The 24,226-nt window shown below is 45.1% G+C and overlaps 1 protein-coding gene across 4 annotated transcripts in view; it reads right to left on the bottom strand.

The window, feature by feature from the left end:
* Window positions 1-23,281, bottom strand: part of VPS53 (VPS53 subunit of GARP complex) — a 185,197-nt gene extending 161,916 nt beyond the window's left edge. For 3 of the 4 annotated variants that reach the window (XM_054256975.2, XM_035299267.3, XM_035299268.3), the window contains exons 1-4: window positions 23,088-23,281; window positions 19,292-19,372; window positions 11,720-11,769; window positions 9,214-9,280 (exon numbers count right to left, since the gene is read on the bottom strand). In XM_054256975.2, coding sequence (XP_054112950.1) covers window positions 9,214-9,280; window positions 11,720-11,769; window positions 19,292-19,372; window positions 23,088-23,174 — 285 coding nt within the window. In that variant the 5' untranslated portion in view covers window positions 23,175-23,281. The remainder of the gene's footprint in view (window positions 1-9,213; window positions 9,281-11,719; window positions 11,770-19,291; window positions 19,373-23,087) is intronic. The other variant, XM_054256976.2, reaches the window with a different exon arrangement.
* Window positions 23,282-24,226: the final 945 nt, after the last annotated feature.

Raw genomic sequence — 24,226 nt, 5'->3', positions numbered from 1 at the left:
ATCTAATTATCCCAATCCTTAGAGAATTCAAATAAAATGCCAGTCCTTCATTGTACATACAGGGGGGAAAAGATAGCTATTTGGATTCCTTAAAGGTTTTCTAAAAATGAGGGATTTTAGAGGACACGTGGCAAAGGGTTCCAAATATGCCACAGACGTATCTCCCTGCCAAAAAAGCGCCATCACAGTGATGTGGTTTGGCTGTGCCCCACCCGAATCTCATCTTGAATTGTAGTTCCCATAACCCCCACATGTCATAGGAGGGACCTGGTGGGAAGCAACTGAATCGTGGGTGGTTTCTCCCATGCTAGTCTCGTGACAGTAAGTTCTCACAAGATCTGATGGTTTACAAGAGGCTTCACCCTTCGCTCAGCTCTCATTCTTCTCTCACTGGTCACCTTGTGAAGAAGGAAGGGTTTGCTTCCCCTTCCACCATGACTGTAAGTTTCTTCAGGTCTCCCCAAGCCTGCAAAACTGTGAGTCAATTAAGCCTCTTTCCTTTATAAATTACCCAGTCTCGGGTATTTCTTCACAGCAGCGTGAGAGCAGACTAACACAAAAGGCTTGTGTGCAATAAACAGGATGAAGAATGGTAGTGAGACTAAATCCAGTGGCACTACATTGTTAAACAATTAATGGACATTCGATGCGTCCCCACCTCAACTACAATCAACAGCACTCTAGAAGCAGGCAAAACAAACAGTCATTGGATTCAACTTGAGGAAGGCAAGCCAACCTTGACCTCTGCACTAGATGTAAGAAATCCTGGTTGGGAAATAACTGTGAGCTGGAATCAAAACTCTGCCCCTAGAAAAGGCTGACCTAACAACCTGACTCCAGGGCTGCCCCCCAGATCCCGGTGCCGACTGCACTCCCAGGTTATGCCCAGGCCTCTGCACTTCCTGAAGTTTAGCGTTATTTGCAGATACACTGAAAAGTACAGTGCAAAAAATAGTAACTACAAAGAAACAAAAAATGTCCAGCCATAATTGGCCACTAATGGGAAACTTCGAGGCCATACTTTAAAAGCTCAGCCGCTTTAGCTGTAGTATGTTTTAGTAGGAAGAACCAAGTAGCAATTGCCGTTTCTTTTCCCCAAACTATTTGTGGTCCCTTTAATACTAATACCATCTATTTTCTTCAATTTTTATCAATCAGTGGGCTTCATTTTCCTCCCAAAAGAGAATGAGAGAAAGGATAAATGTAAGGCTGGGCGCTGTGGCTCACACCTGTAATCCCAGCACTTTGGGAGGCTGAGGTGGGCAGATCTCAAGGTCAGGAGATCGAGACCAGCCTGGCCAAGGTGGAGAAACCCCATCTCTACTAAAAATACAAAAATTAGTCGGACATGGGAGGCTGAAGCAGGAGAATCACTTGAACCCAGGAGGCTGAGGTTGCAGTGAGCTGGGATCGTGCCACTGCTCTCCAGCCTGGGTGACAGTGCAAGACCCTGTCTCCAAAAAAAAAAAAAGAGATAAATTTAACATGGTGGAGAGTAAGATTATAAACTCTCCTTCTAGTGAGCCGACAAGACAAATTCAAAATTCCACATAATGTAGATCAATGCGAAGATCAATGCTATGCTGTGAAGTCCTACCACGTAAGTCTTGGAGAGCACAGTTATTTTTGTTTTTTGGTTTTTTTCACTTGAGACAGGGTCCCCAGGCTGGAGTGCAGAGGTGCCGTCACAGATCACTGTAACTTCAAACTCCTGGGTTCACGCAATCCTCCTATCTCAAACTCCTGAGTAGCCAGGACTATAGGTTTGTGCCACCACGTAGGACTAATTTTTTTCTTCTTCTTCTTTTTTTTTTTTTTTCTTGAGATGGAGTCTCACTCTGTCACACAAGCTGGAGTGCAGCGGCGCCATCTCAGCTCACTGCAACCTCCACCTCCCAGGTTCAAGCAATTCTCCAGCCTCAGCCTCCTATCTGGGACTACAGGCACATGCCACCACATCTGGCTAATTTTTGTATTTTTAGTAGAGCCCAGGTTTCACCATGTTGGCCAGTCTGATCTTGAACTCCTGACCTCAGGTGATCTGCCCTCCTCTGCCTTCCAAAGTGCTGGGATTACAGACATGAGGCAATGTGCCTGGCTGGACTAATTTTTTTTTTAATTTTTAGCACAGATGGAATCTTGCTATGTTGCCCAGGCTTATCTTAAACTCCTGGCCTCCCAAAGTTCTTCGATTACGGGCGTAAGTTACCAAGCCCAGCCTATGTTTGCTCTAATGCTTGAATTGGATAATACGCTAATTTTGAGGGGCAAAAGCAAGGAAACACTTTCTCCTTGGAAGGCAATGTACTTCCCTTCTTTAGTTCATAAATCTTTATGATATCTCTAAGTAAAAGTGAAGAAGGCAAGTACCAAGAATCTCCTTTTTCAGTGAAAATCAAGACATGAAAGGATTAAGACATACAGCCCCGGATGACACCCAAGGACAAGTAGAAATCTCTGTTTTTTGGGTCTGGCACTATGCACTGAAGTGAGGACGAAGAACAGGAAGCCTCTGATGGCATGTCATGTGGCTCTGAATCCACCCCATTCCGCCTTTTCATCACAACCTGAATGAAGACACAGAAAGCATGTCCGGCAAATCTGCTCATGATAAAATGGGGAGGTCATCAAAATTCCCAAAAGTCTTGACGATATAAACAATCAAGCAGAACTAGTAACGTGAAACGAAAGCCGAGACACACACAGTCTGACAATTTCAAAGAATCTCTTGCATAAATAGAGGTGGAGAACATTTAAATGAAGTTCGTATGAAAAGAGACCTGGGACAGCGCTGGCCCACAGATGTGTTTTGTTTGGCCTTTGCAGTGTTTGTGAAAAACACTAAGCCAACAGTTAAAAATTGTGAGAGTCACATAAAAATCTGGATTTCCGGCTTCTCTTGAAAAACTGATAGATCTGGCAATTCCAGGTCTGCATTCAGACGTGACAACTGGTTAGAATTAATTTGTGGCTATCCCCTTACGACAGGGCATTCATTTCCCTGGCAAATGTATCTGGATGCATACTAGCCTGCTTAAGCCTTTTAGGTGACTTTCTTAGTTCTGTGGCCATCTGTTTGCAACTTTTGACCTGGGGGTTTCAGTTGACTGCCAACTCAATAGAAGCCACCCATGTAATATGGCTGCCAAAAATCTCACCAAATATAAGGTAATGGAAGAACAGTGTCTAAAATCGGTGGCCCTTAACTTTGGAAGAGTCACAGACTCCTTGGGAAATCTAGAAAAATCAGTAAGTTTTCCTCCCAGAAATACGTCTAGACATACAAAAATTTACAGTTAATTTCAGGGAGTTGACAGACACTCTGAACCCCAGACTCTAAGTTAATGGCCTCCGCCCAGAACAAGGAGGTAAACCGTCTCAGTGCATGTTCACACAGGTCTACTCCTGGGAATCACATTCCAAGAGGGATGCTGACAAACAGCTATCAAGAGCAAGGATGACAATGGGTCTGGAAATTACATTACAAAGATGAAGAAACTAAGAATGGTTAGCCTAGAAAAGGGAAGAACACTTAGGAATATAGTATCCATTTTCAATTTCAGAAGCTGTAGTAAGGAAAAGGGATTAGGTTTACACCCCTCCAGCTGGCAGAACTAAGACCAACGAGAAGTTACAATGAAGTCTATTTTGCCATTTCAGTTCAGTCTAAGAAAGAAGTTTCTCACAACCAAAGCTACAGAAAACCCAATTAGTCTGTCCTGTGGACCAACACAATAGTCAGCTTCCACATCACTGAAAAGATCCAAGCTTCTGCAGGACAATGAAATGTCAGAGACGGAATACAAAGGATTCCTGAACTGGGTGGAAGATTTTACCCTAATTATCTAAACCTTCTTTCAAACTGAAGGAGTGGGCAGAGCTGGAGATGGCAATACAGCACCCCCTCCTTATCAGCAGTTTCACTTTCTGAGGTTTTAGTTACCTGTGGTCCAAAAATATTAAATGGAAAATTCCAGAAATAGACAATTAGTAAATATTAAAGTATGCGCCATTCTGACTAGTGTGATAACATCTTGCACTACCCAATTCTCATCCTTCACCCAGTATGGCCATGCTGAATACAGCACCCGTCTCACAACCAAAGCTACAGAAAACCCAATTAGTCTCAGCCATCTCGGCTACTGGATACAGCCGCCAATCTCAGCTACTGGATACAGCTCCAATCGCAAGAGCGGTGATGCTGGCATACTGTCATCATCGTGCTACTTTGCTTTTAGTTATTGTGGTTAATCCCTTACTGAGCCTGGTGTGTATGCTAAAACGTATCACAGGCATGGACATATAGGAAAAAATATAGCATATACAGTGCTTGTTCCTCTCTAGGTTTCAGGCATCCACCGGGGGTTTTGGAATGTATCCCCCCAGGTAAGAGGAGATGACCTGTAATAATTCTCTTCACCCAAAGCTTACTCGTGTTCTGATCAAAGCAACAGTTATGCTGCAGCCCTCCACTCAAGAGACAGAGGCTCGGCAGCTGACCTCTCCTACGATTCTGAGAGCTTACTGACAACTGGTCAACATTTGGCCATGCTTGAAATCTCATATTGCCAGCTTTTTCTTCCTCTAACCCGCTCCTGTACTCACCTCTCTTTCTACCCACATTCAAACCATCCAACTTAATTCTTGGGAAGCTGCATAAATTTCATAGTATATCACATCATGTACTTGTTGAACTGACTCACCCACAAAATTTCAAACATGTGGGCATTTAATTAAAGCTTCTTACTGATGATTTCAACAGAGAAAAATGGACAGGATTCAGTGTCATGTAAACTTTGTAAGAGCATCACCATCTGGTTACAAGAGGTCACAGACTAGACCAGTTCAAGCTGGTCCACACAGGAGGTGGTCAAAAAGTACCGACTCTCCAGACATTTAGCAGAATGTTAACCAAGCTGCTGGTATTTCAGAAACTTCAAGAAGCTCAAGAAGTGACCTATATAATTATGTTTTCAATATTTAAATCATTCCTTATCTCCAAATAATTTTTGAGTCAGAAACACTGCTTTTCCAAAAGAACTTTTCTGCTAAAAGTATCATGTAAGACACCATGAATATGAAGTAAACACTTTCCCCTTATTTACAGATTAAGAAGCACATCTAGGCGAGGCACAGTGGCTCATATCTCAGCACTTTGGGAGGCCAAGGCAGGAGGATCACTTGAGGCCAGAAGTTCAAGACCAGCCTGGGCAACACAGCAAGAACCCATCTCTACAAAAAATAAAAAATAACTGTGTGGTGGCACACACCTGTAGTCCTAGCTACCTGGGAGGCTAAGGTGGGAGGATCGCTTGGGCCCAGGGGTTCAAGGTTACAGTGAACAATGATTGCACCACTGCATTCCAGAGCAACAGAGCAAGACCCTGTCCCTAAAAAAAATAATAATAAAATTTAAAAGCAGCACATCAGTTCTGATTACACACAACCAAGATTAAATCTGTAAAAGGAAAACTCCTTCTGTCCATATTGCCATTCCCTTCTGAGTGTGCTTCAGAAGCTCAGGAAACGAGTTCTGAAAGCAAACTTTTCTTCTTTTCCAGGGAGGACGGGAACGTGGGGCCTCTTGACCTATAAAACTCAGTATTTTGGAACATCCGTAATTCTACCAAGTCTGTGGCAGTCTAATAGACTCCTTTTAGCAAACCACCAGCCAGCCAGGGTTGGAGAGCAAGGCTTTCATCCCTAGGAGTTGACAAGGACAGGACCCAAGAACTCCCTGGGAGGGGGGGAAAAAAAGCCTCTACTTCAGTTTGCATTACAAACTGCTGGAAAAGACAGATGGAGGTATGACAGGAAAAGCAATTATTTCTTCTGGGCTTCCTTTCTGTCTGGATTCTAAGGAGACGAATACAAAATTCCATCACAGATTGAAATGCTATCTAAACATTCTTGAAAATATGGTTTTGCTCTCTGAAATATGACCTGCTGGGCTGCAGCAACCTGTAACCTATTAACACGGGATGGTGGAGAATGCCGACTGTCCAGCAGGCTGTCTAATTCTGGGTCTGACTCTGCAATACTGCTAGTTTGCAAGAGTCCAGAACCACAGGTTGAAACATAAATAACTACAAGATATACATCTATTATACACAGCATGACCCAACAAAAAATGCCGATGAATCATTCACTATTTTCACATTCTTGAAATTTTAAATATCTAAGACTTCTGTATTTTAAGATTTCTAGTGAGCCATTCCAAATGTAGGCTGAATCACACTGAACAGTAGTGGTGCTATTCCAAATAGTAGTAAGTTGGGACTATTCAGGAAAAAAAAACAAATTTCAAATCACTTTTAAGGAACACCCAGTTGCTGATCAAAATGTTTTTATAATAAAATGTTGTTTATTTATAATTAATAAACAATCTTAAGCAGATAAAACATTCAATACAGTTGAATAAAATGTTGTGGGGTTTTGCTGTTGCTTTTGGAGATGGGGTCTCACTCTGTCACCCGGGTCAGAGTACAGTGGCACCATTTCAGCTCACTGAAGCTTGTACCACCATACCCAGCTTATTCTTTTACCTTTTTGTAGAGACGGGCATCACTATGTTGCCCAGGCTGGTCTCAATCTTCTGACCTCAAGCAATCCTCCCACCTAGGCATCCCAAAGTGTTGGGGTTACAAGCGTGAGCCATTGCACCCAGCTCAGTTGAATGTTATTGCACGTGGACCATGTGTAGTGAAATATAAAGACAACAAAGGCATAGTTCTCACCATCACGGAGCTTATAAACATCAAAGGAATGAGACTTGTTCTTTAGCAAGTCAAGGGAGACCCCAAAAGCCAAATGAAAAGTACAAGAATAGGGCTGTGGGATTTATGAGATAAAAAATATCAAGTGATACTGGAATCCATTTTCTCCTCTGTAAAACGAGGGGAGTGGCCCAGATGAGTTTCTAATCCTTTCTAGTTCAAAATTCTCATTCCTTGGTGCATTCAGACGAGGTAAACAGAAAGTGTCATCAAGAAACTAGTATCTGACCTGGCCCTTGGATGGGTAAGATTTGGAAATGCAGCTGCTGAAAGAAATAGGAGAAAAAGCATTTCAAGCACAAAGCAGTATGGAAGCACAGGCCCAGAGAGCACAGGCATGCTGGTAGAGCATGACATCTTCAGCACAGACAGAACACAATGGACAGGCATGCTGGTACAGCATGACGTCTTCAGTATAGACAGAACACAACGGGAGACAAAACCGGAAATGGAGACCAAAATTTTCAATGCCAAGCAAAGGAATCTGGATTTCTTTCTTTTCTTTTATTTTTTTTGAAACGGGGTCTCAACTGTGATTCCCAGGCTGGAGTGCAATGGTGCAATCATGGCTCACTGCAGCCACGAATTCCTTGATTCCGTTGATCTTCCCGCCTCGGTCTCCTAGTAGCTGGGACTACAGGCACAGACCACCACCATGCCCAGCTAATTTTGTACTTTTTGTAGAGGCAGGGTTTTGTCACATTGCCCAGGCTGGTCTTGAACTCCTGGGATCAAGTGATCTCCCTGCCTCGGCCTCTCAAAGTGTTGGGATTGCAGGCGTGAGCCACCACGCCTGGTCCTGGATTTCATTTGGTAGCCAGAGCTGATGAGGTGTCTGCAGAGGCAGACAACACAATCAAACATCTATCAGGAAACTGAAGCAGCAGAATGCAGCTGGAATGCCTGAGGCTACCCTCTCACTCATTATGACCCCTCTGAAGGTCCCATTAGATGGGGCTCATCTGCCAAAGAAGCCAAGCTTCGCGAAGCGTACCTCAACAGACAAAAACGAGGAAATGAGAACTAAAACCCATGCCAGAGTCCAGAAAACAGGAAGAGTTTCAGGAACCTAATGTGCCTACACAGATTCTGATGATGACAAGAAGGCCAACTCCTTACCAACAGGCCAAAGGAAACTGGCTACCAAATGGAAAGAGACGATAAAGTGGAAAAAGAAAGTGCTTATAACGTAGCAAAAACAGACAGATGGGTAAAACTAAAAATGCAAAAGAGACTACTAACATCTGTAAGCCACTAGCAGAGGAAACAGAAATATCAGAGATCTGGAAATTTCAACAGAGGATTATACCATCCTCCCACTCCAAATGTGGGCAGCATCATGAGTATTTTTAGAAATCAGCTGTCCTAAAAAATGTCCAAGAGGAGAAATAACAGAACTGAAGCGACTGTAAAGGTACGCTCCTGACCTAACTGAATTATCACTGAAAAGGGAGGACTGGACATGCATGGTAAGGGAGGAAAAGACTAGAAAGGCATGAGCAGCGTTTCTATGACAACGGCGATTTCTGAAATACAATGCCTCCACAGAAGAACAGAATCAAGGAAAAAAGAAAATGGTTGACAGATAACATCTGGCCCCTCAATGACTGAAGAATATCTCCTCCCTAAACACTTGCTTCCCTTCAAACAGCCCTCCTTAACTAGATCCAGTAAGACTTACAAAACTTTTTTTTTTTTTTTTTGAGACAGAGTCTCACTCTATCATCCAGGCTGGAGTGCAGTGGTATGATCTTGGCTTACTGTAACCTCCCTGACCCAGGTTCAAGTGACTCTCACGCCTCAGCTTCCCAAGTAGCCGGGATTACAGGAGCGCACAACCACACCCGGCTAATTTTTGTATTTTTAGTAGAGACAGGGTTTTGCCATGTCGGCCAGGCTGGTCTCGAACTCCTGGCCTCAAGTGATCCACCTGCTTCAGCCTCCCAAAGTGCTGGGATTACAGGAGTGAGCCACTGTGTCAGGTCAACTTGGAAAATTTTTAAATGATTCTTAACTGCCTGCTGGCAAAGTGAGGTACAAGGAATCATAACTATGTCGGGTTACTATCTTTTGCAGCCACAATAGTAGTATCTAAATGCCAACAACTTAGCTGACAAATGCAGCAACCTCATTCAGCCACAGACCACAAAATAAAGGAGCTATCTGGCACTAAGGAGAAAGACGAGGAAACTCCAGGGTTCTCATCTGGCCTGCAGGCCCTCTGGCCCCAAGTGAGCTGTGCCACAGTATACGACCCTGGTCCAGTGGACACTAAGTGACAGCACAAGGGCTGCTCTGGGCGCCTGCTTGCCTGTCCTGTCCTGCCGCGTGTGTGTGAAACCATCAATCACAAAGTGCACTGCAAGAAGGCACATCAACATTTTGGTCATCCGGCTGCTGGGAGAATACAGGTAATACGGAGGAATAAGTTACTTACTTGCCGTCCATCCTGCCCCACGTTCGTCTGACCTCTTACAACAGTTCGAATATTGTCATCCAGTCTCCTGGCAAAAAAGTTCAAGGATACAGTCATTCAAATAATCTTTACCCTAGGCTGACCAAAAGAAAAAAAAAAAACAGAATTTATCCACCAGCTTCTGTAGACTGCACCTAATTGTCCCGAAAACCAAACATGTGTGAGTGATATCAGGGAGGAGGAGGGCAGCAAAAGCAGTGCGGGAAGCCAAGCCTAGCGCAGACGAATGCTTCGGCTTGTTTTTTTTGCAACCTCCACCTCCCGGGTCCAAGCAATTCTCCTGCCTCAGCCTCCCGAGTAGCTGGGACTACAGGCGCCCACCACCACGCCTGGCTAATTTTTTTGTATTTTTAGTAGAGACAGGTTTTCACCATGTTAGCCAGGATAGTCTTAAACTGCTGACCTCGTGATCTGCCCGCCTCGGCCTCCCAAAGTGCTGGGATTACAGGCATGAGCCACCATGTCCAGCCGCTTCGCCTTTTTTTTTTTTAAAAAATGGCTTCTTCTTTTTTTTTTTTTTTTTTCTTTTTTCCTTTCTTTTGAGATGGAGTTTCGCTCCTGTTACCCAGGCTGGAGTGCAATGGCGCGATCTCAGCTCACCGCAACCTCCGCCTCCTGGGTTCAGGCAATTCTCCTGCCTCAGCCTCCCGAGTAGCTGGGATCACAGGCACACGCCACCATGCCCAGCTAACTTTTTGTATTTTTAGTAGAGACGGGGTTTCACCTTGTTGACCAGGATGGTCTCGATCTCTTGACCTCGTGATCCACCCGCCTCGGCCTCCCAAAGTGCTGGGATTACAGGCTTGAGCCACCGCGCCCGGCCTAAAAATGGCTTCTTTTACTTATTATTCAGAGCTCTCTGAAAGGACTAATAAAACTTGCAGTATTTTTCATGGAGTAAATCAGGAATTACAAAGTTCCTGAGCCTTTACGTGAACACGCCAGAGAACTTAAATTACCTCACACAAAATCCGTTCCTCAGTCCTCATAAGGTAGAAAGAGCCAGGGTGATAGAGGGAATCTTCCCGCTCTGGGCCCTGGTCATGCAATCTATGTCTGAGACAGATCTATGGCTCCCAGCTTCTCTTCCCCCATGGCTCACAATGTTTAATCATGGGCCACCACCAAACCCACCAGCAGACCTGACATTGCTAGCTGTTATGTGACCAAGGGATACACACATAAAGCCATCTTCATCTCTAAGCCTTGGGAATACAAAAACAGGGAAATAAATCCATTGAAAACCTAGAAGGTCGGACGTGGTGGTTCACGTCTGTAAAACCAGTACTTTGGGAGGCCAAGGCAGGCAGATGACTTGAGGCCAGGAGTTCTCAAGACCAGCCTGGCCAACACAATGAAACCCTGTCTCTACTAAAAATACAAAAATCAGCCGGGCATGGTGCTACATGCCTGTAATTCCAGCTACTTGGGTGGCTGAGGCACAAAAATTGCTTGAACCTGGGAGGCGGAGGTTACAGTGAGCCGAGATCATGCCACTGCCCTCTAGCCCGGGTGACAGAGCCCGACTCCATCTCAAAAAAAAAAAAAAAAATCTAGTAGATGTGGGAGACTGAGGCAGGCAGATCACTTGAGCTCAGAAGTTCAAGACCAGCCTAGCCAACAAGGCAAAACCCCATCTCTACAAAAAACACAAAAATTAGCCGGGTATGGTCGTGGACAACTGTAGTCCCAGCTATTCAGGAGGCTGAGGTGGGAGGATCACTTGAGCCCAAGAGTTTGAGGCTACACTGAGCTGTAACTGTACCACTACACTTCAGCCTGGGACACAAAGTGAGACCTTGTTTCAAAAACATGAAGAAAATCTATTAGAAAAGCTTTTGCCTTCTTCTATAATTACAGAAGCTGTTTTGAATAGACTCTGTCACAGCTAGCTTCCTTCCTTCCTTCCTTCCTTCCTTCCTTCCTTCCTTCCTTCCTTCCTTCAGTATGAATAACTGAATGAAGACTGGCCAAAGAATTGAGTTCCTTGCCACAAAGTTCATACAGATAAAAGAATTATACGGCCAAGCGAGGTGGCTCACTCCTGTAATCCCAGCACCTTGGGAGGCCAAGGTGGGTGGATCACCTGAGATCAGGAGTTCGGGACCAGCCTGGCCAACATGATGAAACCCAGTCTCTACTAAAAATACAAAATTTGCCAGGCATGGTGGCTCACGCCTGTAATCCCGGCTACTTGGGTGGCTGAGGCAGGAGAATCACTTGAACCCAGGAGGCTGAGGTTGCAGTGAGCCAAGATCACACCATTGCACTCCAGCCTGGGCAATGAGCAAAACTTCGTCTCAAAAAAACTAAATAAGTAAATATAAATAAAAATTTTTTAAATTATATTACCACCTATGGCAAACTTGAGATTTCAGTGCTCTCACGGAACACTTTTCATCAATTATTAACAGTCATACACGGAACACTTTTCATTAATTATTAACAATCATACAATGTTACTCACCTTATTTTCAGCCTAATTTTGTTCACGACTTCGTCTATGTTTGCCAGAGACTACAATAAAGAAGAAAGAGTACCCAGCTGTTAGTTTACTTCCTGGAATTCCTCTTTCATAGAAAAATAAGCTGCAACCGCTAATTATGAAATCTCAAGAAATGTAATCACATAGTATGACTTTTGCTTTAAAAAAAAAAAAAAAAAGTAAAGCAGTAGTTGGAAGCTACTGCCAAATCCAGACTAGCCCCTATTTTTTGTAAATAAAGTTTTACTGGAAGACAGCCATGCCCATTTCCTTACATATTGTCTATGGCTGCTTTTGAACTACAATGGCAGAGTTAGGTCGTTGTGAAAGGCATCGTATAGGCCGTAAAATATTTACTATCTGGACCTTTAGGGAAAAGTTTGCTGACCCATGGTATGTATGACTGTGACAAATTCATATAATAAAATACACAACAAAAATGAATGAACTATCATAGCACACAACAACAGGGATAAACATTACTAACATAATGGGGCACGAAGAAAGCCAGATGCAAGAGTATATAGGATATGATTTCACTTACATAATAGGAAACCAGGTGAAATTTTTCTCTTGTCTTAGAAGCTGGGACAGTGGTTATCTCCGGGGGAAGGTAGTGACAGTAAAGAGGCAGGAAAGACCTTCAAAGATTTTTCTTTTTTTTTCTTGAGACAAGTCTCGCTCTGTAACCAAGGCTGGAGCACAGTGGTGTGATCTCGGCTCAATGCAACCTCTGCCTCCTGGGTCCCAGTTCAAGCAATTCTCCTGCCTCAGCCTCCGGAGTAGCTGGGATTAAGCAGGCACATGCCACACCACGCCCAGCTAATTTTTATACTTTTAGTAGAGACATGGTTTCACCACGTTGGCCAGGCTAGTCTTGAACTACTGACCTCGTGATCCACGCACCTCAGCCTCCCAAAGTGCTGGGATTACATGCATGAGCCATCGTGCCTGGCCAGATTTTTTTAAATGTTTCATTTCTTGATCTGGGTGGTATTACCGGCTGTATTTATTTTGTGAAAATTCATCTTCATCAAATTGTACACTTAAGATTCGTGTACTCCTCTGTATTATGTTATACTTCAATAAATACACAAATTTATTTTTTAGGATATAGAGCCATTAGAAAAAAGTCTAGAAGGATACATATTAGTTGTAATCTATGAGTAGTTGCAGCATTAGTAGCTATAATCTATCAACTCTGTATTGCACTAAGAAAACGGATTTCAAATTCTTCTTCTTTCTGCCTGTATTTTATAATTATTGACTATGCACTACGACTGTGATTATAATAAAGTTTTTTTTATTATAATGACAATTAAAGGGATCACTTCTGACCTTAGAGATGAGAAAAATGTGAGGAAATGGTGCCCCCTACTGCATGAAAGGAGGCACAATTTTATAGTACCATTTTAATTCAAGTTTTCAAAAGACAATTTAATAAATCGTCTTTCTCTCTCCCTTCTGAAATAAAATAACAAATATTTATTTTATTTGTTTATAAAAAATAACAAATATTTTATTTCAGAAGGAATTGAGGATAGTGCAGGAAATACTCTTATAAAGTGCTCCTGGCTACCTCTGCTGGGAGGAGAAGGCCAGGTGCCTTCCAGGGGCAGATCTGGTAAGAGAAACGGGCCGTGAGTGTTTGAGACGTCCGACTGGGTCGTCACAGCTCATCTTACTGTTCTGACCAAGCCAACAGTTACTCAGAATTTTCAGAAATCCAAGAACAGCTTGAGGTTAAAATGAATCTCAGGCTGGGCGTGATGTCTCATGCCTGTAATCCTAGCACTTTGGGAAGTTAAGGTGGGAGGATCACTTAAATCCAGGAATTCAAGACCGGCCTGGACAAAACTTTGAGACATTATCTCTCCCAAAAAAAAAAAAAAAATGTTAGCCAGGTACAGTGGCATGTGCCTGTAGTCCCAGGAACTCAGGAGGCTGAGGTGGAAGGATCACTTAAGCCCAGAAGATCGAGGCTGCAGTGAGCCGTGATCGCACCACTGCACTCTCACCTGGACAAAACAGCAAGACCCGAACTCAACAAAACAAACAAACAAACAAAACAAACAAACAAAAAAAAACCATGAATCCCAGAAAAGAGAAATTACTTTAATTGAGGAATCCAATTCAGTTGAACTCAATCTAATCCAATTCTGTCAAGTCTCTTACTTCAAAACAAAAAAAAAACTGGGTATAACATAAATCACCACTGTGTTAATAGTAACTTAGTTGTTCCTGTGTTAACAGTAGCTGAAGTCTGGCCCAACCCTGCCACTTCTAACTTGCTGGAAGGCAAGCTGATGTACTTCTCTGAGTTTCTGTTTCCTCATATGCAAAATGGCATAGTAGCTCCTGCCTTACCTGTCTCTGCTTTAGAGACACTTTAGAAAAAAAAAAAATTTTCTTTTGGTATTAAAAAAAAAAAAAAAACCCATTCAAAAATGTATCAGGAAATCTGGGTGAAGGATAGCCATGAATTTTTTTGTACTATTCTTGTACCTTTTTGGAAAACAGCAGATTATACCAAAAATTTAAAAAAATCTGTATTCAATTTAAAATGGGTAAAACATGTACATGACCAAAAATCTGGATAAAGGAAGGTATGGAGTGAAAAGCGGGGCTTCCTCTCACCCTGTCCTGCCTGTTCCCACAGCTCTCTTTCCCGGAGGCAGTGGCTCTGAGCCACTTTCTTCTCTACCTTCTGGTAGGTAATCTGGGTAGTAAAAGCACAACCAAAGCATTCCATAGCATGCTTTCTTCACTGAACAATGTTAACTTGGAGGTCATCCCACATGAGCAAATACTGATTTTTGGTGGGACAGTAACCATTTCTTAAATGTAATAATCCTCAGACACGAAGGTCTTAAGCCGTAACAATTTTTCTAAGAATAATCTAAAATATTTATGCAGTCAAGAGGCTCAACTGCAATGACAGGGCAAAAACTTGGAGTTGACCTAATTGCCTATCAACAGGAAAGTCAAATAAATCAGGCCATATTTATTTGATAGACCTTTACACCACCACGAGAGACGCTGGTCAGGCAGGCTATGAAATAACAAAGATTGCTTATGATACCATGCTAACAAGAAGTAAGTATTTTTACTATCATTTTATGATAGCAAATATCTTTATAATATCAAATGGCCTATCTTTAAGACAGCAGCTCACTCTGTCACCTAGGCTGGAGTGGAGTGGTGCAATCATAGCTCATTGTAACCTCAAACGCCTAGGCTCAAGCAATCCTCTCACCCCAGTGGCTAGGAACACAGGTACGTACTCATTTTGTTATCTGTGTCTGGCTAATTTTATTATTTTTTTTATAGAGACAGGGTCTTGCTATATTGGCCCAAGCTGATCTTGAATTCCCGGCCTCAAGCAACGCCCCCACTTTGGCCTCCCAAAGCACTGGGATTACAGGTATGAGGCAGCGCACCTGGCTCTATAATATCATTTTCATAATATCATGAATACAGCTATTATAAAGAACGGAGGCCAGGTGTGGAGGCTTACATCTGTCCTTTGGAAGGCTGAGGTGGGTGGACTGCTTGAGCCCAAGAGTTAAGAGACCAATCTGGGCAACATGGTAAAACTCCGTCACTACAAAAAAATAGAAAAATTAGCCAGGTGTGGTGGCACACACCTGTAGTACAAGCTACTCATGAGGCTGAGGTGAGACAATCAATTGAGCCTGGGAGTTCCAGGGTACAGTGAGCTGTGATGGTGCCACTGTACTGCACCCTAGGTGACAGAGTTAGAATCTCAAAAGATAAAAATTAAAAAAAATAAAGAAGAGAAAGAAATATCCTAAAGTTATAATATTTGATTGTTAGGTGGCCCTTGGGTGACTGTTTTCCCTTTATTTCCAGACCTGTTGGGAAGGCAAAAGGGAAAGCATGCTAGCATTTAATGTGGGTCTCTTAGGCAACAATTCTAGCACTTTTCTGAAATTATTTCCCTTAATCCCCTCTGCCATGTGAGGCACACTATTCTCCTGTTCAATGTTAAGATTGGGAAGTATGGCCAGGCACGGTGGCTCACGCCTGAAATCCCAGCACTTTGGGAGGCCGAGGTGGGCAGACCACAAGGTCAGGAGTTCGAGACCAGCCTGACCAAAATGGTGAAACTGTCTCTACTAAAAATACAAAAATTAGCCAGGCGTGGTGGCGCGCACCTGTAATCTCAGCTACTCAGGAGGCTGAGACAGGAGAATTGACGAGAACAGTGGTGTGAGCCAAGATCACACCGCTGCACTCCAGCCTGGGTGACAGTGAGACTCTATCTCAAAAAAAAAAAAAAAAAAAAAAATTGGGAAATACGTAGGCTCACACCTGTAATCCCAACACTTTGGGAGGCCGAAGTGGATGGGTCACCTAAGCCCAGGAGTTTAAGACCAGCCTGGGCAACATGGCAAAACCCTGTCTCTACCAAAAATACAAAAAAATTAGCTGAGTGTGGTGGCGCACACCTGTGGTCCCAGGTACTCGGGAAGCTGAGTCAGGAGGATCACTTGAGCCTGGGGGGCAGAGGTTGCAGTGAGCCGAGATCACACCATTGCACTCCAACCTGGGTGACAGAGTGGGAACCTGTCTCAATTTAAAAAAAAAAAAACAAAAAAAAACAGACTGGGAAATACTCTGAAAGGACAGGTGCTTTGCCGGAAGCTGCAGAGACAAGTCATTCTTTCTTCTCTATCATCTGCCTCTAACGCAATGGTTCCCGACCTCACTTTCCCGCACCCCAAACACCTGACACCCACTCCCTCACAGCTCAGTGTCTCACTATGGTAGTAATCCTCCCCAGGGTTGAGGGCCAATCCTGGAGTTGGGAAAAGCCCCATGGGAATCCACACTGGCTGGACAGTGGGGTTTATCCCGCTTTGAGAATCACTCATCGGGTTTAGTATAATGTGGTTGTACAGTTTTAGCGATATAATTTTTAAATGTTTTAGTTATTGAAAAATATTTCCTGATTATAATGGTAATTCTTCCCAAGTACAGTGAGTGAGCTGTAACTGAAAATAAGTCATTCGTACATCCAGGAAAGTATGACCACAATCAGAATTCTTGCATATTGCCTTCTACTGTTTTATGAAAATATATTGCTATACGAAAATGAAGTGGGAAAAGTAATTTGGCATCTTTTCTATCATTTTCATTTTTTTAAGACAGGATCTCATTCTGTCGCCCAGGCTGGAGGGCAGTAGCATGATCTCAGCTGACTGCAACTTCTTTTTTTTTTTTTTTTGAGACGGAGTTTCGCTCTTGTTACCCAGGCTGGAGTGCAATGGCGCGATCTCGGCTCACCGCAACCTCCGCCTCCTGGGTTCAGGCAATTCTCCTGCCTCAGCCTCCGGAGTAGCTGGGACTACAGGCGCACACCACCATGCCCAGCTCATTTTTGTATTTTTAGTAGAGACGGGGTTTCACCTTGTTGACCAGGATGGTCTCGATCTCTTGACCTTGTGATCCACCCGCCTCGGCCTCCCAAAGTGCTGGGATTACAGGCGTGAGCCACCGCGTCCGGCGCTCCTGTACTTAAAGGACCCCGCCCAGGCATCATGCTCTATCCCGGAACCTGCTTGGTGTCACGGCCACCATATCTAACCATTTCTTGTATATTTGTTGATGGATTTATTGTCTTCCTCCCTACACTAGACTCCATGAGACCAGGACAGTATCTGTCATGTTTACATTTCTCCCTGGTTTCTTTCTTTTTTTTTTAATTGCATTTTAGGTTTTGGGGTACATGTGAAGAACATGCAAGGTAGTTACATAGGTACACACGTGGCAGTGTGATTTGCTGCCTTCCTCCCCTTCACCTGTATCTGGCATTTCTCCCCGTGCTATCTCTCCCCAACTCCCCAACCCCCACTGTCCCTCACCTATTCCCCCCAACTGACCCCAGTGTGTGGTGCTCCCCTCCCTGTGTCTATGTGTTCTCATTGTTCAACACCCGCCTATGAGTGAGAACATGCGGTCTTTCATTTTCTGTTCTTGTGTCAGTTTGCTGAGAATGATGTTCTCCAGGTTCATCCATGTCCCTACAAAGGACACGAACTCATTGTTTTTGATTGCTGCATAATATTCCATGGTGTATATGTGCCACATTTTCCCTGTCCAGTCTATCATCGATGGGCATTTGGGTTGATTTCAGGTCTTTGCTATTGTAAACAGTGCTGCAATGAACATTCGTGTGCATGTGTCCTTATAGTAGAACGATTTATAGTCCTTTGGATATATACCCAGTAATGGGATTGCTGGGTCAAATGGAATTTCTATTTCTAGGTCCTTGAGGAATCGCCACACTCTCTTCCACAATGGTTGAAATAATTTACACTCCCACCAACAGTGTAAAAGTGTTCCCATTTCTCCCTGGTTTCTAAAAATAGTACCTGACACTCAGTAGATACTTAATAAATGACTGCTAAGTTTTACTAAATGAATCCGTGAATGAATCCCTCTAAGTTTTACTAAACGAATACATGAATGAATCCCTCAAGCCTGGCAGAGGCCACCTCCACCTCCTCTCCGAAGTGTTGATCTTCCCTGGAAAAACTGGTCTTTCTTTCCTTACCATACTGCCCCATCCTCATGGCATTCACCCGTGTCACCCACCTCTTGAGGGCATGGACTGGATCTTACTCATCTCTGTATCCTCAGCACCTGGCACAGTGACTGAGAACACGGGACAGGCACCTACTGAACAACTGCTGACAGAATACACAAAAACTAAGCGGGACTCTCGCTGCCCTTCTCCCAACTTGGCTACTTCCAATTCAGGTCTACTTCTCACCCAGCACCCAGAAACCAAAGTTGTAAGATAATCCATCTATACAGGCAAATCACCGGACAAAAAATAGTAAAACATAAAGTCTAAAACTTTACACCTTGAGGCTGAGGGTGGTGGCTCACCCTGTAATCCTAGCACTTTGGGAGGCTGAGGCGGGTGAATTACCTGAGGTCAGGAGTTCAAGGCCAGTGTGGCCAACATAGCCAAACCCCGTCTCTACTAAAAATACAAAAATTATCAGGGCATGGTGGCGGGTGCCCGTAATCCCAGCTACTCAGGAGGCTGAGGCAGGAGAATCACCTGAACCCAGGCAGCAGAGGTTGCAGTGAGCTGAGACTGTGCCATTGCACTGCAGTCTGAGCAACAAGAGTGAAACTCCGTCTCAAAAAAATAAATAAATAAAAATAAAAATTAACATCTTGAAATGGAGGTGAAAGTGATTTTATGATTCTGGGCTTATCCTGCCTGCCTCATCCCCTCTCTTCCCCACTACATTAAAAATCCTTTCCACTTTACAACAGATCTGGAGGGACTCTCGCAACATAAGAGCACAGTTATTAATAGTATGCTCACTATACAAAGAATTTCATTCTAACAGTTTAACTCACTGCCTCAGGTGGTGATGATGGAGTTTGATCTGAATTTAACTCTCCCTTGTTTACCAAGGGCCTTTAGATGATCTAGTATAACACACCAAGCATAATACTCAGGATGAGCCAGAAGCCGCTGAAATGAAGAAAACCTGAAACTGTACTTACTTGCTCCGTTGGGAAAAGGGTATTGATGTACTCGACAGCATTGAAATCTGCTCGATCCAGAGGGTCCTGGCTTGGAAATACCTACATAGAAAGAGAGAATTACATATAAAAACATGTTGTATACCATAAATATATATAATTTCGTCAATTAAAAGGAAAATAAAGGGCAGGGCACGATGGCTCATGCCTGTAATCCCAGCACTCTCGGAGGCCAAGGCGGGTGGATCACCTGAGGCCAGGTCTCTACTTAAAATACAAAAATTAGCTGGGCATGGTAGCAGGTACCTATAATCCCAGCTACGCAGGAGAATCACTTGAACCCAGAAGGTGGAGGTTGCAGTGAGCTGAGATCACGCCACTGCACTCTAGTCTGGGTGACAGAGCAAGACTCTATCTCTAAATAAATAAACAATAAATAAATAAATAAATAAATAAATGTATGCATGCATGTATGTATGTATGTCTGGGCAGACCACTCGAGCTCAGGAGTTGGCCTGGGCAACATGGCGAAACCACGTCTTTACAAAAACAATCAGCTGGGCACAATGGCACACGCCTATTGTAGTCCCGGCTACCTGGGAGGCTGAGGTGGGAGAAGCACCAGAGCCTAGGAGGTTGAGGCTGCAGTGAGCCGAGATTGTACCACTGAACTCCAGCCTGGGTGACAGAGTGAGGCCCTGTCTCAAAAAAAAAAGTCCACTTCTGAGAAATACAGCTAACTCCCTAACAACCTGAAGAACATGCAACAAGGTGGATGACACAAGCAGTCAAATGACCCACCGGATACTGGGTCTCACCAGCTCAAGAGAGTTATAACTGTGGGAAGCAACTTCATCTTGAAGAAGCCTTCCAAAGAAATGTAGTGTCAAAGAATCAAAGCGTCTTCTAAGACAACTGTGAGAAAAGTTTAAACCTTCTACTACGTCAAGGGGAGGTGGATAAGAAGTGAAGATGTTTTCTTTTTAAAATGCTTGGCATTCCTGTTTCCATAATACACGTATACATGTTATTTACACCATCTCAATGACACGTGCTCACCAGAGGGAATGTATACTCGGTTGAGAGCATGACATGAGAGACATGAACTGTCTATTTCCTCAAGTTGGTCTCAGTTTCTGTATTCCTCTCACCCTGCTTGGTTTTAGTGCTGCCCTAGGTTTTAAAATGTTTGCACGTAACAAGGCCCCTCACAGAAGCCAACTAATTCATTCAGTATTAACTGGAAAAAAGTGTCTGGTTCCTAGAGCATCAAAGAGATGCACACACTGTACTTTTCGGGCAATTTAAAGAACCTCAGGGCACAGTGATTTTCAGCTTAGGCAATGACTCTGGGACTTAAGCTTGAAGTAAAATGTGATTCCACTATAATAGGCCTTCCTCACTCCTCACACTTCGTTACTCTTTACAAGTATGCTACTACAGAATTTCATTCAATCAGACAGCTAAAGAAAAAATTCTGGCACGGCATGGTGGCTCACGCCTATAACCCCAGCACTTTGGGAGCCTAGGGTGGGCGGATCACAAGGTCAGGAGTTCAAGACCAGCCGTTCAAGACACGGTGAAACCCCATCTCTACTAAAAATATTAAAAAATTAGCCGAGCGTGGTGGTGGGCACCTGTAGTCCCAGCTACAGGAAGATGAGGCAAAACTGACTGAACCCAAGAGACAGAGGTTACAGTGAGCTGAGACGGTGCCACTGCACTCCAGCCTGAGACAGAGTGAGACTCTGTCTAAAAAAGAAAAAAAAGGCCGGGTGCGGTGGCTCACGCCTATAATCCCAGCACTTTGGGAGGCCAGGCGGGTGGATCACGAGGTCAAGAGATCAAGACCATCCTGGGCAACAAGGTGAAACCCTGTCTCTACTACAAATACAAAAATTAGCTGGGCACGGTGGTGCGCGCCTGTAGTCCCAGCTACTCGGGAGGCTGAGGCAGGAGAATTGCTTGAACCCAGAAGGCGGAGGTTGCGGTGAGCCGAGATCGTGCCATTGCACTCCAGTCTGGGTAACAACAGCAAAACTCTGTCTCAAAAAAAAAAAAAGAAAAAAAAAAGGAAAAGAAAAAGAAAATTTTGAATTCATCTTGACATAAAGACGTCTGCTTAATAGATAAACCTAAACTATCACTCAAACTTATTCTTGCAAAATAGGAAAAATGTTCAAAAATTCATTGCTATATAATTCATCCATGTAATCAAAAACCACTTGTACCCCAAAAGCTATTGAAATAAACAATGAAAAGAAATAGCAAAAATGTGCTTTTCTGATACCTGTCCGTCAAACAATAACTGACTGCATTGTTCATTTCTTCCATTAGAGCCCACTGGCCCTAAGAGCAACGGAAACAGATGTCTTTTTCTGGCAAAAGGAGGTAAGTGGTGGAGGACTGTGGCCTGAACACTAAAAGCTTTGCCCAGTGGTTTGGCATCGTCAGGCTGTGACAAATGTGTTTGTATAAGTAACTCAACCACTACTAGAAAAGCACACATCCAAAGGTCTGTCAGTGCCCCTGTAGTCCCACTTATTCAGGAGGTTGAGGCAGGAGGATCGCTTGAGCCCCAGGAGTTCCAGCCTGCAGTGAGCTATGATTATGCCACTGCACTCCAGTCTGGGGAAACAGAGCAAAATCCCGTCTTCAAAAAAAAAAAAAAAAAAATTCCATAAATGGGACAATATATAACTTACTATAACGGCAGACCCATGGCAAATATTAATAGTCAACATATGCCAACTACTGGCACTAGCGGAAGTAATGTTTTACTTAGGAAAGCTTCCCAGGGGTCATTAAATAAGACATAATGGAATTGTCCATTTCCTCAATCATAAATCCCTTTCCTAAGTCATAACTCTACAACAATTCCTTTAAGGGAGATTTTCTTATCAGGGGCAATACTCTGCAGTATTTTTTTTTTTTTTTTTGGAGAAGAAGTTTTGCTTTGTTGCCCAGGCTAGAGTCCAACAGCGCGATCTCGGCTCACCACGACCTCCGTCTCCCGGGTTCAAGGAATTCTCCTGCCTCGGCCTCCCGAGTAGCGGGGATTACAGACAGGCACGCGTCACCACACCCGGCTGATTTTTGTATTTTTATCAGAGATGGGGTTTCTCCATGTTCGTCAGGCTGCTCTCGAACTCCTGACCTCAGGTGATCCGCCCTCCTTGGCCTCCCAAAGTGCTGGGACGACAGGCGTGGGTCACCGCGCCCGGCCTACCCTGCAGTATTAGAAATCACTCTCTGGTCGGGCGCGGTGGCCCACGCCTGTAGTCCCAGCTACTCGGGAGGCTGAGGCAGGAGAATTCCTTGAACCCGGGAGGCGGACGTTGCGGTGAGCCGAGGTCGCGCCACTGCACTCCAGCCCGGGCAACAGAGTGAGCCTCCGTCTAAAAAAAAAAGTTCCTGCAGGGAAAAAGAGACCTCTTGGGAGTATTCTCCAAGCTAACCCAAACTACTCAACAGCAGGAATTCTCGACCTTTTAATAGGAACCTGTCATTTTTCAGTATTTTTTCTACGCTCTGCCATCGTACGCTTCCCAATCCCAAGCCCCTCCCGCGGGGCAAGCGGAGACACCGGGCCTCTGCTCAATGAATGAACCCCCGCAATCCGCAGACTCTGAGGCCGCCGTGCACGGCCTGCACCCTTCTAGGTCCGTCCTCTCCGAGCGCGCCACTCCATGACCCCCGCCCCTCGCCACAGACACTGAAGCCTAGAACGCGCCTTTTCCTTCTCATTCAGAAACGCCCTCACCCAGGCCACCTCGCGGCCTTCCCTCAAGCGCCGCCCGAGGGGCGGAACGCTCACCTGCTCGATGGCCAGCTGCACTTCGGGCGTGAGCTGCAGCACGGCTTCCAGCTCCTCCACGAACTCCAGCTCCTCCTCCTCCATCATTCCGCCGCCTAGCCCCTGCGACCCCCGCGGGGCCCCACTCGAGCCCCCGGCCGCCACCCAGCCCCAGCACCGCAATCCTCCCGCGGCGGCGGCGCCCCGGCGAGCCCGGCTCCGTCAGCCGCTCCGGCACTTCCGGGACCGGGGACTTGTGGGATCGCGGCGGACTGAGCCTGGCGGCGTTCCGGTCACGTGCCGGGTCTCTGGGCGGGGGCGGGGTCCGCGTGCTGTCAGCGCGTCCCTAGGATGGCGGGGCCTCTTCCCTCGCCCCGGGCGCGCCGCCCCTGAGGGCCCCGAGGCTGGGGCAGGGCCTGGCCCCCAGCCGGACGCCCGAAGGAAAGCCAGCCCCGCAGCGGCGCGTGTCCCCAGCCTTGGGGGCGACGTGGACCCAGCTGGCAAGTGGCGGCGTTGCCACGGACATTCGCAGGGCGGGACGGCGTCCGCTCAGTGGAGAGAAACTCCCCGTGCGCCAGGCTCTGCGTGGAGGCTTTTCGGGGCCACCGCAGCCTCCTTAGCGGGAGAAACGCCTTTTTTTTTTTTTTTTTTTTTTTTTTTTTGAGATGGGGTCTCGCTCTGTCGCCCAGGCTGGAGTGCAGTGGCGCCATCTCGGCTCACTGCAGCCTCCACCTCCCGGGTTCAAGCGATTCTCCTGCCTCAGCCTCCCGAGTAGCTGGGATTACAGGCATGCGCCACCACACCCAGCTAATTTTGTACTTTTAGTAGAGACGGGGTTTCGCCATGCTGGCTAGGATGGTCTTGAACTCCTGACCTCGTGATCCGCCCGCCTCGGCCTCTCAAAGTGCTGGGATTACAGGCGTGAGCCACGGAGCCCGGACTGAAAAGTCTTAAGTCAGGTGGGGCAGCGCCCAGGAGGTGGAGAGGCGTTTCCTGAGGCTGAATATCCGGAATTGCACCACTGAGAAGCTGTGTGATCTGGAACAAATGACTACTACGCGTGGATATGGACAGAATTAAACATTAACAGCGAGATGCAAATTCAAGCTGGTAATACAGGAGATAGTGGGGTGCCCGTCCCTTCCCCCAACAAAGAACAA

This window comes from Callithrix jacchus, chromosome 5 (assembly GCF_049354715.1).
Source record: "Callithrix jacchus isolate 240 chromosome 5, calJac240_pri, whole genome shotgun sequence".
In the NCBI taxonomy this organism is placed as follows: domain Eukaryota; kingdom Metazoa; phylum Chordata; class Mammalia; order Primates; family Cebidae; genus Callithrix; species Callithrix jacchus.
The sequence above is the reverse complement of the archived record's forward strand: the minus strand, read 5'-3'. Positions and strand labels throughout refer to the sequence as shown.